Consider the following 19,201-nt stretch of genomic DNA (forward strand, 5'->3'; position numbering starts at 1 on the left):
AGGGCTAAGGTAAGTGTATAGATAGGTAATGTATGTAAAATTTAGTGTAATGTTAGAAGTAGGGTTTTGTTCAATGTATTTATGTGTATTATTTATTTTTTTAGGATATATCTCTGTAGGGGAAGTGTGCGGTAGTTATGGACCTTAGGGTTAGGGAGGGGTTAAGGACAGTGCATAGATAGTTGTGTATGTGGGGTTTCGTGTAGTGTTAGAAGCTGGGTTCTGGTGCTTTACTTTAGGGTTAGGAGTAGGGTTTGGTTAGTGTTTGTATGTGGTTTATTTATTTATTTTATTTGGGTAGGTAGTATGTAGCGGGTGGTGGGGTTGGCCGACTATGACTGTTCGATGTTTTAAATTTCGTGGTTTAGTGTGTTCGATTAATATGTGTCAATCTTTTGGTATTTGCTGTAATGGATTTTCGCGGAACTAATATAGACCCTGATAGAGACCTAGTGAGAACATTTGAAGTAGAAGTTTGCTGTGACATATTATGTCGAAGGCTTTAGACAAGTCCAGAAATAAGGAAAAGACTAGTTTGCCATTATCTCTAGTTTTATTGACAGAATTCATATAGGTTAGAAGGGCAGTGGTAGTACTATGGGAAGGACAATAGCCATGTTGTGTAGGGGGTAAGAGTTCTTCCTGCAGGAGATAGTCTAGCAATTCAATTGTTTCTGAATACATTTTTCAAGTATTTTGGTGGGGAGAGATAAGACTGCTATAGGTCTAAAGTTATTAAGGTCTGTTGAATTTCCTCCTTTGTGCAGAGGGATAATGTGTGACTTTTTCCAAAGAGAGGGAACATGAGATTCCTGACCTGACCTATTTACAACAATTGAGATGGCTAGTTTTAGGTACTTGCTTGGTAGGTCATCTGCTGAAGAAGAGCACTGTTTAAGTTTGTTTAAGAGTAGTTTTATATAATATGTGGTCAAAGGTCTGAAGGTGAAAGTGGATGTGGTGAGGAATCTTTGGTCAGAGTTGCTATACTATCTATAAATTAAGAGTTGAACTGTATTGCAGTTTTGAGTGCTCAGTTACTGAGAGAGGGGTTTGGGTTGAATTTTTGGTCAGGATATAAGATTTTTTTAATGGACGTCCACAATTTTTTAGGTCTGTGTTTAGTATTATTCTGAACGTTATTATGGTACAGTCTTCTTGTCTTAATTTATTTGCTTTTCACTATGATTGCGAAGCATTCTGAAGTTTTCAAGATATTAATAAGGAACCTATATGAAGGGTCAGAGGTGAGAATTACAGTAGGATGGTTTCTCTCTGAAAAGCTGTGCCTGACCAGAGGAACCAGGCCGGGATGTCCTCTTTTCCCTTAATTACTTGCTTTATAGTTTGTCCTATTAATAAAGAAAAGAAAATAAGGGTCTCTCAAATTCAAGGATGTAACTGGTATGGTAATCTAGAAAAGTTCAGTGCAAGGCTTGTAGGGAAAGGCAGTGGTGGGATTGTCATTTGGCATTGGTAGCGAATCTAGCAATTTGGTTGTAACAGATGGAAAGTTTATTAAGGTCAGTTTTGTATAGATTAGTTAGAACTGGGGATGCATAAAGTAGAGTAGATAGAAGGTGGGTCCTGGCTATTTGCAATTCGAGATTCGGTGGTTAGATAACTTTTACAGCGATAGAGGGAACCTAGCTTTTTGTGGACTTTACTGATGGTTGTTATGTGCTTTGTGAATCTGAGTTGCTGGTCAATGGTAACTCCTAGGAGTTTAGCCTCAGTGACAGGGGTGATTTGGGGTAAAGCCTTGCACTGGCTTGAATTTCCAAAACTATTAAGGTACCATCAATTCAGCCTAGCTCATTTAATTCTGTACTATCCAGAGAAAACCCCTGACCTGACTGGCATGCTGAACTTCTACAATTCAAATAGACAACTTCGGTCCCCCAACAAAGCCTTAATCGAAACCATCACATGCAAAAACAACTCCAAGGAATCCCTATTTGCCCATGAAATAGCAAAAATATCAAACAACCTTCCCCCTGACCTCAGACTACAAAATTCCACACCCTCCTTCAAAAGCCTCCTTAAAACATACCTCTTCACCAACCATCTATGCACCTGTAATTGACCCCCTGAAGCCTTGTCCACTTACTGTTTCTACACCCCATCTGTCCTGAACAACACAAACAACACCATCTAACTATACCTATCCATGTGTGTGCAATAACCTATATATGAGTGCATGTATGTGTGTGTCTGTGTGTTTGTGTGTATGCATATGTACTCTTGCATGTATATTTGCTTGAATGTATATATGGAAAACTTAAACATTTATATACTCTTATTCACTTGTGAAATATCTTGCAATGCTCTACCGGATTCTTATCTACTCTCACTGTATATTCTGTGCACTTGTATTTTCAACCAAAACAGGGAATATCCTCTTATTGTACACTAACGGCTGTAAAGTCTACAATCTGTATGCTACTACTCTGTAATGTCTATTTTGTAAATTGTTCTTCTCTGTGTAAACTTATGGAGTTTTTCTCCCCAGGACTCCACTGAAAACAGACACTTGTTGTCCAGTTGGACTATCCTGGCAAACAAATGTTAAATAAATAATAATAAATAAAAAGTTACTTATATTTTCAGGTGGTATTAATTTATACTTGATAAATCCAGATAAGGACATTTTGGTGTTGTGGAACATTGTTTAAACACCTTTATTACATTCTTCAGCTGTAGACAATGATATAGGTCCACATATAATCACAGAAAAGAAAACCAAAGCAAACATTTTCCATTTTCAAACATTATACATACATTTTCTTTTTAACAATTAACATCAATGCCAACATAACATGACTTGCTCAATTCTTACCTTCTCTTAAACCTCACTCATCCTCCTGAACATTGTTCTGCATGCACTATTCCCACAAATTCCATTTATTTCTATGTGGTTTGAGCCTTCTCTTTTCTAAAGATCACAGATCTTCAATCAGCTCCTGAGATGCTTGAACAAAGAGTCTGATTCTCAGAAAAATGAAACCAAGAAAGGGCTGCTGATTTGCCTTTATACAAGAGGAAAGCCTCAGCATTCCACTAATGTAACTTGCAGATTAAACTGCAGTGGGTTCCATGAAAGCTCATTGTAGAAATAGTAAAAACAGCCTCCTTAACCACACTGTCAGGGAGGGTTGTAAGACTGTCCAGCATATGATCCAGCAACAAGTACTGGAACTGTTATAACCATTGCTCACATTTATTTATATGACATGACTGCTTGTATTTCTTGCATTTGTCCTCAGCTGAGCATGAAAGTGGCCCATACTGATCAGTGCTCTATCCCAGTAAACAAATTAGAAATAAAATAAATTAATAGGACAGATGAGACTGATGATTATGGGCAGGAATGGCCAAAATGGCAGAAGAGAAAAGCCTCTTGCCAGCCTTGTCCAAAGCTCTGGCATTCTTGTCCAGTGGCAGGTGGCAGAGCTGATTGTTTTTTTGGCCACATAATCCCTCCAAACTAATGGCTCCACTACCAGCAACCAATCAGCTCATCTGTTCTCCCTATGAAGGCGACAACTAAAGTCACTCCCATGTTGGGCAACAGCTCAGTAACCCACTCATTCCTGGACCGGATTAAAGCCAAACAGACCACTCATCCCTCATGAACTGAGAGGCCATCGCTAGGAAATGATCACTGTTTAAGTCACTTGGGATTGCTCTCACCAAACTGACTAGGATCCTGGTGAATGTTGCTGCTGCTGCTTGGGACAGCCTCTGGCATGTTGCCAAACAAGAGTAAATCTCCAGGCTTTTATGTAGCACAGCATTTCCACACCCTCATAAAGGTCAGTAGTGTAATAAGCACATCACTTCCCTCTGCCTGGATGGGTCAGCCAATGTCTCTGCCATGGTCATTCCAGAGTCCAGGACCCCTAACTGAACCCATTTCATCAGAATCACTGTCAGGTCTTTATCTCTCTATGCTACAGAATAGTTGCAGGGTTGATAAATATTGTATCCTTTGCATCCTATGCTAGGTCACAGATGTCACATATTAGCATTAGGGTACTTGTTAAAAATGTCACTTTAGTTCACTGAAGACTTGTAGAGGGCATCCACATCCTTGACAGAAGGAGAAGCAGAATCCAGGTGCTTCCAGGTCACCAACATAGCAGCCTAGGTTTTGGCTAGAGAAAGGATGATCCAAGAATCTTCTTTTTTACCTTCAGGTAAAGCTTGCTGAGCTTAACAGACTCTCCAAATCACGGGCCATTAGGAGTGAGCTACAGAGTGTGAAGTGTCATTATCCCTGACAATCCAGGTAGGGTGCTCAGTGTGTTCATAATCAGCATCCCAGACTGACTCTGAGTGGGGTGGGAAAAAGTCTCATAATGAGAGCTGTCTGTGCTTTCCTGACACTGGATGCATAGTTCAAGTGGCCTGCATACACTGAGTGTGTGAATAAATTTAAGCTGCCGGTATGACAAGAAGTACATGCAGGAGGTGAAGCCAAAGATCAAAAAGGCCTGCAGAGGGTGTTGTGCTGGTGTCCCAGAAATGTCCCTGTCTGAATGATTCTACACTCACAAGGTCAAACCCCAGAATATGTCAAATTAAGCACAGCCATGTGGCAGCCTTCAAGTCCACCTGGTGTGGTGACAAAGAACAACTGTATAAGGAACTTATGATAGCATATGTTTGAGTAGAAGCTGCATTAGTAATTTTTTTTTAATTCAAGCTCAGCCGAGGTCTGACATCCAGCCAGAGTTGTAGAGCTCTGTACTGACCCACTGCTGCTGGACTGACTCATGCTCCAGGGATGGCAGCATATTACCAACATAAGAAGGAGACAACCTGTACCATTTTTACGTCTTTCTTTTGCCTAAAACCCACAGGTAATGCAGTGTTTCAGCTGCCCCAAGATAAACTCCATAAAGTCCAAGTGGTATGCAGGGAGGCAGAATTGGTCATTACCCCCTCCCACTGGCTGCTCTCCTTACTGCCAGGCCTGACACACATAAGAAATCAGCTGGAAGGACGATCAGGATTCTCACAAATGATGAAGCATGGACAGAGGGAGGGAAAATGTACTGCAACATTGATCTTACTTCAAACTCTTATTATTACTGTAAGTTGCTTACACAACTGTACTACAGTCTTCATATGGACCACTGTTGCAGTCAAAACCTTTGGGAACATTCCTGAATCTCATCTAACGTGCTTCATGGCTGCTAGTATACCTGAGAAAGACTTTCAAGAAGACCCTGTAGGAAAGCCATTTGGAAGCTTGCTCCACTGTATATAGGATATCCAGCCTATAATGTTTACAGAAAGTCTGGACAAAAGACCAACTGGCTGCCTATAGGATGGCATCTGTGCTCATGTCCCTAATAAAGGCTGCAGTAGCAGTCACTGCCACAGCAGAGTGGGGCTTGACCTGTCCATGCAGTGCATTCACGTGGGAAAAGGAGTACAAAGTTATTACAATTAACCAGCCATTTAAGTACAGACTGGATCATGTTTTTGGTTCTATACAGGCAGTATCTCAGCTGCCTGTGAACTTCTAAAGAGTGCAACATATTCAGCCTCCTGTTCTGGGAATTAGAGAAAAATGCTGGCAGGTGAATGGTATGGTTTAAGGGCAATTTTGTAATGACTAAGCATAAAGAGGGGCATGTACACAGGATGATAGTTCCTATGGAAAACTAAAATGGGCTCCCTGCACACAAGGACTTGGAGTTCAGACATCCCTCTGGTTGATATGATGACTATTCCAAATACAGTGTTCCCGGTCAGGTACTTCAAAAGGCAGTGGTAGCTGGTCCCAAGGATCTCTCAGATTTTCTCAACATGAATTTGTAAGTCTTATGGTGAAGCCACTGTTCTTCTAGGGTTTTTTAGACTGAAGGTCTCTTTGAAAACATGCTTTACCACTAACAATGAGGCTAATGAGAGGGGCAGACATTTGGCAATGCTTGCAGCAAGAAAGAATTGAACGTGGTGCAGGCTAGATTCTTTCTTAAATTGGGAATGTGCCAACATCAGTGGGGAGAATGAGACAGAAAAGGAAAGGGCTTTGGAAGTTAGACAGTTGTCAGATCTTGCCTGAGACTGATTCAAAAAGGTTACTACTTCAAAGAGTGATCCGTATGAAAACCACCAATGGGAGTCTACTCAACCGCGGCCATATAGTGAAGACATCTTGGAGGAAACAATGACAGCAGAATTCTTGGGCTTGACTTTGACCACTAACTTCTCAACGTAGGACATCAGGGCCTCCAAGTCAGATGACTGTTTACTTTCCTACAATGGGTGCTCAAGTACAGAAGGGCTGCAGAAAGGAACTCCCACACAGATGGAAGCTTGGGAAACCCCTTTCCAGCTCCCTCATCATTGTCCAATAACACAGAGTGGAAGCTCAACTTCTCACTAGAGTGTGAGCATCAGAAAAGAAGTGGGGAGTGAAGTACTATGCAACACCTCCGGGCTGGCATGCAACATGAAACTGCATGCTCCAACTAGTACTTCAGGTCCCACTGAGTACAAGTGCTACACATGATATGGGTTTTGCCAAAATGGGGATCTCATGCAGGAAATCCCAACAGTGGTCCACTAAAGAGATCCCTGCTACCAAATTAGTCACACCTTGATTATTTTCCTTTTTGAAAGCTTACATCTGTTCACAAACCTTCACGTAGATCTATATGGAGATCCCCATCCCAGTGTGTGTGGAATTCTACATTGCTTGACATTAGATCCCATTAAGTTCTCAATCTCTTGCACCTGTCTGTCCTGTTCACTTTGCAACAACATCCTCTCCTCATTGTTCTGCATCTATTCCTGCTCTTTGCTTAGCATTCCCAGTGGGAAAAAACTCAACCTGCTTAAAATCTAATTTATTATGTCTCATGTAAAAGAGGCTGGAAAAGAGTGCATTTAGTACCAAAACTTCAAATTGCAATAGTATGTAGAAGCAGTAATTTAATACATGAACTGTTTACATGACAAACTACTCAAAACAAAGTAAAATAAATTTGTTAACTTACTTCCAAGCTCCCAATCCAGCTTGCCACCGTTCCGAGAACATTAGCACCAGATTTAACACTTTCATTATTGCTTCATGTACAAAACTGACCTAAAATAGTTAAAAGAAATCAATTAGTTTTTTTACAGTAATTTACACTAGTTTTACAGAGTCTCCTCTACATCTGAAACAGTTTCTGCAGCCAGCCTCTTCTTAGCATGATGCACAGTTTCAAGTGTTTACCCTGATTTAACAGCTTTCAAGATAACTGCTGTCACGTCACACTCACTTATTTTATTTATTTATTTAAATTTGTTGACGGGGAGTGTCCGACTGGATGTAGGTCCATTTTCAGCGGAGGCCCGGGAAGAAAAGCTCCACAGTAAAATAAACAGACAGTAGTTACATTGGATTACATAGCGATTAACAATTTAACATAGCAATTACTTACAACATATTTACAGATGAAGAACATAGTACATCAGTAGACAACTAGAATCTTTATCTGTGAAGTACATAACAGACATTAACAAATGTTACAATGAGAAGTTCCTGCTGTATAATATGTACTAGGCTTATGAGCATCTGAGCTTGCTATAATCAAGGTAGTTAGTGGAGTGGAAAGAAAGGTAGTGGTTGGATGGGGTGGATGATATTAGAGTGGGAGTTGCAAGGGCATAGCCAGCATGTTTTTAGGTGCTTTTAGTAAAGTTTTGAAGTGGGTGTATGATGGTACGGAGGTAATTGTGGGTGGGAGTGAGTTCCATAATTTGGCTATGGCGCAAGAGAATAGTGCTCCACCAGCAGAGTTATTGGCTTTAGTGATCTGCAAGTGATTTTTGTTGCTGGATCTTAGTGGTCTGGTGGTGCGATAGGGTTGGAGTAGATTCTGGAGGGATGGGACATTTTAGTGGATGGTTTACTATATTGTGGGCGAGTGAGAGTTGATACCACTGAAGGAGGTGAGGGAGTTCAAGCCAGCCCAGTTCAGCAAGTGAGAGACAGTGGTGACTATGGTAGGATGCCCCTGTGGTGAATTTGGCGATTTTGTTGTAGCAGGTCTCTAGCTTGTTTAGATCACATTGCCTTAGGTTGGTATATATTGGAGAGGCATAAAGTAGGGTGGAGATAAAGTGGGAATTTGCTATTGAAATCTTTGCTGCTTTGGTGAGAAATTACTTATTTCTGTATAACGCTCCAAGTTTTTTGTGGACTTTTTTTATGGTCACGGATATGTGAATGTCAAATTTTAGTTTATTGTCTATTTCCACTCCTAGCAATTTGGTGTGCTCAGTTGGGTATATAGTGGTGTTGTCTTTTGCTGTGATGTTAAAGTGAGAGTTGTTTTGAGTATGTTTGGTGGGTTGGAAGATGAGTAGTTTAGTTTTGTTTGGGTTGACTATTAATTGGGCATCGGATAACCATGCTTCAACAGAGGAAAAGGCTATCTGTGTGACTTTTGCAGTTTGGGTAGGGACTGGGCTGAGCAGATGATGGTCGAGTCATCTGCGTATTGTATGAGTGTGCCATGTTTGGTGGCAGAGGCTAGATTATTGGTGTAAACAGAGAAGAGTAGGGGTCCAAAGATGGATCCTTGGGGAACCCCTATGGAGACAGGTAGTTGGGGAGATATGTCATTCTGCCATACAACGGACTGTTGGCGGTCAGACAGGTAACTCTGAAACCAGTTGGTGACTGATTGTGGGAAGGATAGGTTATTGAGGCCAGAGATAAGTTGTTTGTGTGGGACCATGTCAAATGCTTTAGCTAGGTTTAGGAAAGTAGCAGAGGAGAGATAGCCATTGTTTTTATGCTGAAGGATAGTGTTAGTAAAGGAGAGTAAGGCAGTGGTGGTGCTATGGTTTGGTCGGAAACCATGCTGAGTACTGGAAAGGAGGTTGTTAGTAAGGAGGTAGTCTGAGACCTGAGAGTGTATGCATCTCTCTAGTATTTTGGAGAGTGGAGAGAGAATAGCTAAGGGGCGGTAATTGGTTAGTTCTGCAGAGAATCCGCCTTTGTGGAGGGGAATTATATGTGATACTTTCCACAGTGTGGGAACGTAACTTTCTGACAGAGATCGGTTAATCAAGATGGATACTGGGTAGGCCAGTGCATCAGCTGCGATTTGTAGGTATTCACTTGGGAGGTTGTCTGCTGCTAATTTGGTGGGTTTAAGTTTAGTTAAGAGTTTTTTATGTTGGAGGTAGGTACAGGAGAAAAACAGAAGGCAGTGGGGAGATTACTAGTTGAAGGTGTGGGTTGGAGGGGAGGGGGGTTGTGTTGTTTAGCTAGTGATAGTATGGTTTGGGTGAAGTGTGTGTTGAATGCGGTAGCAATATTTTCTGAGGAGTGAGGGATGTTAGGAGGAGGGGTACTGACTTTACCTGGGTGGAGGATGGAGTTTATGGAGGACCAGAATTGTTTGGGGCTGTGTTGTGAGGAGTCTAGGGCAGACTGGTAGTATTGGAATTTGTCCTGTTTTATTAGCTTTTTTACTCTATTGCGTAGTTCTAGGAATTTCTGTCTAGCTGAGAGGGTTTTGGGTTTGCGCCAGTGCTCCCAGGCTTTATCCCTGTTTTTCATTTCTGACTTAGTGGTTTTCTGTAGCCATGGGGAGGGTTGTGCTTTGGTTCTGGAAAAATCTTATGGGGTCATGGCAATTAAGGATGTTCAGGAAGGTAGTATTAAAAAATTCAACTGCGTCATCTAGACTAAGGTACTTTAGAGGATGCCAGTTACATTCTTTGAGGGATAAGATGAATGTGAGTGGGTTAAAGTTTAGTTTTTTACGTATTTGACGGTAGAAGACAGGTTTAGCTTGGTTTAGGTATTTTTTGAGTAGGAATGTTGGGGAGTGATCACTGAGGCTATCTGATAAGCAGCCTGTTATATATGACTGGGGGCTCTTACTGACTAGTATCCAATCCAGGGTAGTGTGCTTGCTGGAGTTTTTTATTTATCCTGGTTGTCGACTGGACTAGTTGGGTTTAGCCATGAAGGTGTACATGATGGGTTGGATTGTTGCCAGAACAGGATTACCAGTCAATATTGAAATCACCTAAGATGATAGTTTCTTGGGGGAGATGGTGGGTAGACCAGCTGAGGAGGTTTTCTAGTGGAGGGATGTTTTGGCCAGGTGGGAAGTAGCATCCAATTATGTTGATGGTTTTGTTTTGGTTAATTTTGTGGTTGGTATATATTATTTCTTCATTGCCTATTTGTGCAGCTGATGATTTTAAGATCTGGATGTTTAGATGCTGTTTAAATATTATAGCTACACCACCTCCTTTTTGTTTAGCTTGGTCTACTCTTAGTATGCCGTAACCTGTAGGGAGTATTTGCTCACTGGTAATGTGAGGTTTTAGCCAGGTTTCTGTCAGGATGACTATATCTGGGGAGTACAAGTCTATGGTGGCATGGAGTTCATGGACTTTGTTGGATATACTTCTAATATTTAGGCTTAGAAGAAGGAAGTCACTTGGCTTTCTATTGGCTGTAATATGGGAGAAGTTGTGGTTTCTACTCTGATTATGAGGATTGGGGTTGGAGATGGTAGGGCCAGGGTTGGGGAGGATGTCTTCACTTAGGGCTAGTTTTGATATGCATGAGATTATTAGTTTTCTCAGTTTTTGAATGTGTTTGTTTATAAGGGAAACTTTATGATTGTGCTCTGTGGGTAATAGGTATGGTGGGAGGGTTACTATGTTAAGTTGTAGGGATGCTTTATGTTTGAGTAATATAGTTGGTAGAATATGTGGGGGGTGCATAGTGATGGTTCTTGAGCTGGTGGGAGGGGACTTGAGTGTGGGTGAGACATGAGTGGTGGTGTGAGTAGTAGTACAGTGGTAGTGGTTGAGTGGGGGAATGATGGAGCTTTGGTAGGATGTAAGATATGCAAGGAGAGTGCATGCAGTGAGCATAGGAAAGGTATGCTTGTACATGTTAGTTGAGGAGGTGTGATAGTGGGAAGATGGAGGAGGTGGTGTTGGGTTAGTGCTGTGGTTGGCTATTGGAAAGATGGGAGGGGTTTGAGTGCAATAAAGGTGGGACCACTGGGGGTGGGAGGGAATAGGGGCAGGGTGGAGCTGGCGGTAGAGACCCTGTTTGGTGCTCATATGAGGGGGCTGGAAACAATCACAAAGCAAAGACAAGTATGTGTTAAGAAACAATCACAATTGACCAAGGACTGCTCTGAAACCAAGTCATTTCTTAATTTCTCAGGTGGAAAAACAGGATAACCTTGTATCAGTAGGCTACTGTGGTCATAGTTTAAATTAACAAACACACAGTATTGATCAGTTATGGATACTATTTGCTAACAGAAGGGAATAAGAGAAAGTGGAAGATTTGTGTGTGTGTGTGTGTGTGTGTGTGTGTGTGTGTGTGTGTGTGTGTGGGGTGGTGGTGGTGCGGCTGCTTACAAGCCAAAGCAGAGTGCTCTCCAGGGGAAAATGAACATTGGCTCAAACAGGTAGACACATACTCAAAGTTAACTGTAGCTGTCTGCAGACAGTTCAGACCCGGACTGCGCTTTTCTTACAAGAATGTTAAAGGTGGTACCGCAGTTGAATACTTAAGAGTGGTGTTAGGTTCAAAGTTAACTGTAGCTGTCTGCAGACAGTTCAGACCCGGACTGCGCTTTTCTTACAAGAATGTTAAAGGTGGTACCGCAGTTGAATACTTAAGAGTGGTGTTAGGTTCAAAGTTAACTGTAGCTGTCTGCAGACAGTTCAGACCCGGACTGTGCTTTTCTTACAAGAATGTTAAAGGTGGTACCGCAGTTGAATACCTAAGAGTGGTGTTAGGTTCAAAGTTAACTGTAGCTGTCTGCAGACAGTTCAGACCCGGACTGCGCTTTTCTTACAAGAATGTTAAAGGTGGTACTGCAGTTGAATACTTAAGAGTGGTGTTAGGTTCAAAGTTAACTGTAGCTGTCTGCAGACAGTTCAGACCCGGACTGCGCTTTTCTTACAAGAATGTTAAAGGTGGTACCGCAGTTGAATACTTAATTGTGGTGTTAGGTTCAAAGTTAACTGTAGCTGTTTGCAGACAGTTCAGACCCGGACTGCGCTTTTCTTACAAGAATGTTAAAGGTGGTACCGCAGTTGAATACTTAAGAGTGGTGTTAGGTTCAAAGTTAGCTGCAGCTGTTTGCAGACAGTTCAGACCCGGACTGCGCTTTTCTTATAGGAATGTTAAAGGTTTGGGTTTTTAGTTGGAGTAGGTACGGAGAAAAAAAAGGCAGTGAGTGTTAGGTAGTTAGAGGTTTGGTTTAGGTGTTTTTAGGAATTTAGGTTTAAACTATGTATGGACTGTTTTTTAATATTAATTTTGCCATATAGTGAAATTCTTAGGATTTCTAGACTATGTAATAGTGAAGCTGTTTTTAATAGGGAATTTAATTTATTAATGCATACTTTTAGTCAAAGGGGTTATAATAAGGAAGTTATACAAAATAGTTATAATAGGTTTTGTGGTTACAGATACAAAAAAGTTGTTAATAAAGCTTATATTATGTGTTCACATGTGCAAAATGTTAAAGTTAAGCTGAGGGACATTTTATACTTTGTTTCAACTTATGGTTGTTTTAGTGGGGAAATGGTTAAGTTAGTTAATCATTACTGGAATTATTTCAGTTCCCTACATAATGTGTCTTTATGGTTGGATGTTGATTTACGATTTTCATACAAAAGACGTAGGAATATAAAAGATTTTTTAAGTAAAGAGCAGATTTGAGATGCCTGTGGTTAGTTTACAACGTAGTTTATTTTTCAGTGGTACTTAGAAGTGTGGGAAATGCAAAGCTTGTAGTTTTGTGGTTAATAATTTTTCTCATATTAATAATGTTAGATTTAACACTCATGGTGTTTTCAGCTGTAACTCTGAAGGGGTGATTTATGCCCTTAATGCCCATGTAAGAAATTCTATATTGGTGAGACCAAACGGTCATTTAAAGTTAGGCTGTTGGAACATGCTAGGGACATTATTAATAATAGAGAAGCAAGTTCTGTAGCTGCACATTTTAAGAACTTTCATAATAGTAAAAATGAAGAACTTCAAGCCACAGTTTTAGAAAAAACTAATTGTTCTTGGCATAATATTTCATACTTTAAATAAGCTTTGATATATAAGGAAGCTATGTATATCTTAAAATTTAATGCTATGTACCCACAAGGTCTTAATGAATACTTAAATTGGAGAGTATTTATTTAAATTAGATTATTACTAATTGATTTATTGATTTATTGTTTTACTAATTAAGTTTGTATATATAAATGAAGTGTGTCATTATGTTTTTTACTCCTTGAAGGCTAAAGCCAAGACGTCAGAGGAATAAATTTGCTTTTTTCTGTGGATTTGTGGATTTTTGAGAGTTGTTTTCTAATTCACTTGGGAGGTTGTCTGCTGCTAATTTGGTGGGTTTAAGTTTAGTTAAGAGTTTTTTTATGTTGGAGGTAGGTACAGGAGAAAAAGAGAAGGCAGTGGGAAGATTACTAGTTGAAGGTGTGGGTTGGAGGGGAGGGGGTTGTGTTGTTTAGCTAGTGATAGTATAGTTTGGGTGAAGTATGTGTTGAATGAGGTAGCAATATTTTCTGAGGAGTGAGGGATGTTAGGAGGAGAGGTACTGACTTTACCTGGGTGGAGGATGGAGTTTATGGAGGACCAGAATTGTTTGGGGCTGTGTTGTGAGGAGTCTAGGGCAGACTGGTAGTATTGGAATTTGTCCTGTTTTATTAGCTTTTTGACTCTATTGCGTAGTTCTAGGAATTTCTGTCTAGCTGAGAGGGTTTTGGTTTTGTGCCAGTGCTCCCAGGCTTTATCCCTGTTTTTCATTTCTGACTTAGTGGTTTTCTGTAGCCATGGGGAGGGTTGTGCTTTGGTTCTGGAAAATCTTATGGGGTCATGGTAATTAAGGATGTTCAGGAAGGTAGTATTAAAAAATTCAACTGCGTCATCTAGACTAAGGTACTTTAGAGGATGCCAATTACATTCTTTGAGGGATAAGATGAATGTGAGTGGGTTAAAGTTTAGTTTTTTACATATCTGACGGTAGATGACAGGTTTAGCTTGGTATAGGTATTTTTTGAGTAGGAATGTTGGGGAGTGATCACTGAGGCTATCTGATAAGCAGCCTGTTATATATGACTGGGGCCTCTTACTGACTAGTATCCAATCCAGGGTAGTGTGCTTGCTGGAGTTTTTATTTATCCTGGTTGGCGACTGGACTAGTTGGGTTTAGCCATGAAGGTGTACATGATGGGTTGGATTGTTGCCAGAACAGGATTGCAGTCAATACTGAAATCACCTAAGATGATAGTTTCTTGGGGGAGATGGTGGGTAGACCAGCTGAGGAGGTTTTCTAGTGGAGGGATGTTTTGGCCAGGTGGGAAGTAGCATCCAATTATGTTGATGGTTTTGTTTTGGTTAATTTTGTGGTTGGTATATATTATTTCTTCATTGCCTATTTGTGCAGCTGATGATTTTAAGATCTGGATGTTTAGATGCTGTTTAAATATTATAGCTACACCACCTCCTTTTTGTTTAGCCGGTCTACTCTTAGTATGCAGTAACCTGTAGGGAGTATTTGCTCACTGGTAATGTGAGGTTTTAGCCAGGTTTCTGTCAGGATGACTATATCTGGGGAGTACAAGTCTATGGTGGCATGGAGTTCATGGACTTTGTTGGATATACTTCTAATATTTAGGCTTAGTAGAAGGAAGTCACTTGGCTTTCTATTGGCTGTAATATGGGAGAAGTTGTGGTTTCTAGTCTGATTATGAGGATTGGGGTTGGAGATGGTAGGGCCAGGGTTGGGGTGGATGTCTTCACTTAGGGCTAGTTTTGATATGCATGAGATTATTAGTTTTCTCAGTTTTTGAATGTGTTTGTTTATAAGGGAAACTTTATGATTGTGCTCTGTGGGTAATAGGTATGGTGGGAGGGTTTCTATGTTAAGTTGTAGGGATGCTTTATGTTTGAGTAATATAGTTGGTAGAATATGTGGGGGTGCATAGTGATGGTTCTTGAGCTGGTGGAAGGGGAGCTGAGTGTGGGTGAGACATGAGTGGTGGTGTGAGTAGTAGTACAGTGGTAGTGGTTGAGTGGGGGAATGATGGAGCTTTGGTAGGATGTAAGATATGCAAGGAGAGTGCATGCAGTGAGCATAGGAAAGGTATGCTTGTACATGTTAGTTGAGGAGGTGTGATAGTGGGAAGATGGAGGAGGTGGTGTTGGGTTAGTGCTGTGGTTGGCTATTGGAAAGAGGGAGGGTTTGAGTGCAATAAGGTGGGACCACTGGGGGCAGGAGGGAATAGGGGGCAGGGTGGGGAGGCTGCCGGTAGAGATCCTGTTAGTTGCTCGTATGAGGGGGCTGGAAACAATCACAAAGCAAAGACAAGTATGTGTTAAGAAACAATCACAATTGACCAAGGACTGCTCTGAAACCAAGTCATTTCTTAATTTCTCAGGTGGAAAAACAGGATAACCTTGTATCAGTAGGCTACTGTGGTCATAGTTTAAATTAACAAACACACAGTATTGATCAGTTATGGATACTATTTGCTAACAGAAGGGAATAAGAGAAAGTGGAAGATGTGTGTGTGTGTGTGTGTGTGTGTGTGTGTGTGTGTGGTGGTGGTGGGGCTGCTTACAAGCCAAAGCAGAGTGCTCTCCAGGGGAAAATGAATATTGGCTCAAACAGGTAGACACATACTCAAAGTTAACTGTAGCTGTTTGCAGACAGTTCAGACCCGGACTGCGCTTTTCTTACAAGAATGTTAAAGGTGGTACCGCAGTTGAATACTTAAGAGTGGTGTTAGGTTCAAAGTTAACTGTAGCTGTTTGCAGACAGTTCAGACCCGGACTGCGCTTTTCTTACAAGAATGTTAAAGGTGGTACCGCAGTTGAATACTTAAGAGTGGTGTTAGGTTCAAAGTTAACTGTAGCTGTCTGCAGACAGTTCAGACCCAGACTGTGCTTTTCTTACAAGAATGTTAAAGGTGGTACCGCAGTTGAATACTTAAGAGTGGTGTTAGATTCAAAGTTAACTGTAGCTGTTTGCAGACAGTTCAGACCCAGACTGCGCTTTTCTTACAAGAATGTTAAAGGTGGTACCGCAGTTGAATACTTAAGAGTGGTGTTAGGTTCAAAGTTAACTGTAGCTGTTTGCAGACAGTTCAGAACTGGACTGCGCTTTTATTACAAGAATGTTAAAGGTGGTACCGCAGTTGAATACTTAAGAGTGGTGTTAGGTTCAAAGTTAACTGTAGCTGTTTGCAGACAGTTCAGACCCGGACTGCGCTTTTCTTATAGGAATGTTAAAGGTGGTACCACAGTTGAATACTTAAGAGTGGTGTTCGGTTCAAAGTTAAGTGTAGCTGTTTGCAGACAGTTCAGAACCGGACTGCACTTTTCTTACAAGAATGTTAAAGGTGGTCACTATGGTGACTATGCAAAGTACTGAAGATGTGTTCCACGAATCACACATTAGGTAGTAAAGGCTACACTGAAGTGTGTAGCAGAAGTAGTTTCAAAAATGAATAATGCAAACAAATGTAGAGAGAAAACAATCGCCCACTGCAGACTGAAAAAACTGAGGCCAGAAAAGTGTACTCATCACACGCTCCACGTGATGACCATGAGAAGGTCAGCATGTCATGTCAAAATAAAGGAACCTGAGCTGGCGCATTTAATCAAAATAATGGCATGCATAAGCCAGTACCATGGCATAGAGGGATAAAGCTCTAATTACAAGCCAGGCAACCCAGGTTTGATTAGCACCTCAGATGTCTGAGGCACTGTCAGGGAGGGAGTTCATTGTAGATGCTCACTGAGGGGAAGTGTGGTCCACTGAGTGGAGTAACCCTTGCACATATATCGATGAATGCGGAGGAGGGGTGAGTAAACAAGAGTAGGTCAAAAAATAACCCCACTCAGCAGCAGAAGGTGTTAACACAATTCCCTAGGATACTCGTAATATCCACACCAGACCCAGCTTACTCAGAGAAAAGGTCTGGAGGAGCAAATAGACCTAGCAATGGACAGTAGCGCTGGGAATGCCAGAAAGGATGAAGCATGTATGCATGTATTTGCTTATTTTCGGTGGACTGTGGTGCAATAATGAAGCAATGGTGCGGTAGTGTATCAATTAGTAATCTCGAAATCATGGCACAGCAGGAGGATAGGCCCTACACCACCACAATCTCACTATGCCGTATATGGTAATTCTGAGACGACTCAGCCTTGAGAGGTAAGAGGAAAATATCCTTATTGCCAAAGTTTCTACATGTCTGAATCTATACAGCCAGAATGTATGACTAACTCAGAGTTCGCTAAAAAACTGCAATCACCTGCATCTTGACTAAAACCCCATTTACTTAAACTCTAGGCTTACACCTACTTCTAATGGGATGACAGATCTATGATCTCTGTAGAAAGCTTTCGATAGCCCACATATCTTAAAAGGTGTATACCAAGACCAAAACCTATTAACCAACACAATACAACACAAGACATACAGGACTTCCACATTACACGATTTAGCATTTTCATCTCTAATACCTTTTCAGAATGAGTAAGTATCCCAGTGCTACTCAGATAGAACTGTGTGAACGAAGCCTTATAAAATCTGATCAACCACAACCTTAAATAATTTAAAACTATGCTGTCTTCCTGTTTTGTACAAATTACTGTTAATAGGGTCATTCAAACCACGGCTTGCTGTGGCACAGATGCCAATGCCGATCTTTTATCTTGAGAAAAGGTCTCTATGTCACTAATACATGCATCCTGGGTAACATTTTCTAGTACCAAAATAATTTTCTACACTGAGAACAAACCAGAAAATACTTGTATAAAGTCTTTTTTTTCCCTCTGTTTGGCCCTAACAGCATAATGATGTTTGCAGATTCTGTGTGAAAGGCTGCAAGACGTCTTCCTTATGTAGAATGTTTCCCAGCTGTCACAGACAGTCAGGTGTACTACATGACTGCTGTTATAAACCAATGTGTGCTCCAGCTCCTAATTTGTTTACATCTTTATTAAATATGACATTAAAAAGTCACATGGGTACATATACAGTAACAAATAGAAAACAAACCATACTGACATTTCTTTTACTTCCACGCAGCACATATTTTAGCAATTTTCATTTACTTGACCATTTCATAAATTGCTCAATTCTTGCTTTCCATTAAATTCCACTTCTCCTCCTGAACACTATTCTGCATGTACTGTTCCCAGAAACTCCATTTATTTCTGGGTTATTTTCTCCTTCCCCATTCTAAAGCTCCCACTATCAGTTCTTTTGTTTCCTTTACAATATTCAGTACTACAGTTACAGATGGTTTAGATTTCGATTTCCATTTTCTAGTAATTACTTTTTGGCAGTCACAGTATTAATGTTAGTAAAGCCTTACTATGTCTGAGCAATTCAGGTCTTGTATCACAGCTCAGAAGAATTACTTCCTTAATTACAACCATTTACTCTCCCAATATTTCTGACAAAGTATCCAGCAGGGATTTTTTTTAAATCTGGTGAGTCTTTGCATTCCTAAAAGCATGTTCCCGATTACCTTTCTCTTATCCATCACACCTCCAGCATTTACTACCTGCCTGAGGAAAAATTCTCTGAAGTCTGCTTGTGGTGTAAAAATACATACTGCAACACTTTTGAGCAAAACTACTGTGCTTTGTGGACTATGTTACATACTACGAAACAGTGCAGATGTCCTCCAGTTCTTCCTTTGTCTAGTGCATTTCCATTCTCGCTTCCCAATCTTTTCTGATCTCCTCTAACTGGTTCTTATAGTTACTGTGCAGTATTTTAAACACCATACTAATTATCCTTGTTACGAACAGAAACTTCTTTTCTACACTCAACTGAAAACAGCTCCTATTTTGTTAAGCATGCCAAGTTCACGTAAAAGCTGACATATGGTAACAGTACTTAGAAACGATGCAGGCATAGGTTCCACTGGGCTTTTATGTATGCAAAATGTCATAATTTTCCACAAGTACGTTACAAAACAAGTCTTCAAATTTGCATTCCTTTTGTACGTAAATTGGAGTGGGGGGGGGCAAAACCCACTTTTTGGAATGAATCTGGGTGACCTTTTAAATTGTTCTACTTATTGTCAATAAATTGTCTAATATTGGAGGAAACAAGGTTGCACTCTATCTAAAGAGAAACTGTGACTAAAATTACTT

At 40.6% G+C, this 19,201-nt stretch overlaps 1 protein-coding gene across 1 annotated transcript in view; it reads right to left on the minus strand.

Moving 5' to 3' along the window:
* Window positions 1-19,201, minus strand: part of TUBGCP5 (tubulin gamma complex associated protein 5) — a 1,009,385-nt gene that overhangs the window by 63,780 nt on the left and 926,404 nt on the right. Inside the window, exon 21 of the mRNA XM_044072063.1 lies at window positions 7,017-7,105. Within this exon, the coding sequence (XP_043927998.1) occupies window positions 7,017-7,105 (89 nt within the window). The remainder of the gene's footprint in view (window positions 1-7,016; window positions 7,106-19,201) is intronic.

Source organism: Protopterus annectens, chromosome 5.part0, assembly GCF_019279795.1.
Source record: "Protopterus annectens isolate FY-2018-M chromosome 5.part0, PAN1.0, whole genome shotgun sequence".
Lineage (NCBI taxonomy): Eukaryota > Metazoa > Chordata > Ceratodontiformes > Protopteridae > Protopterus > Protopterus annectens.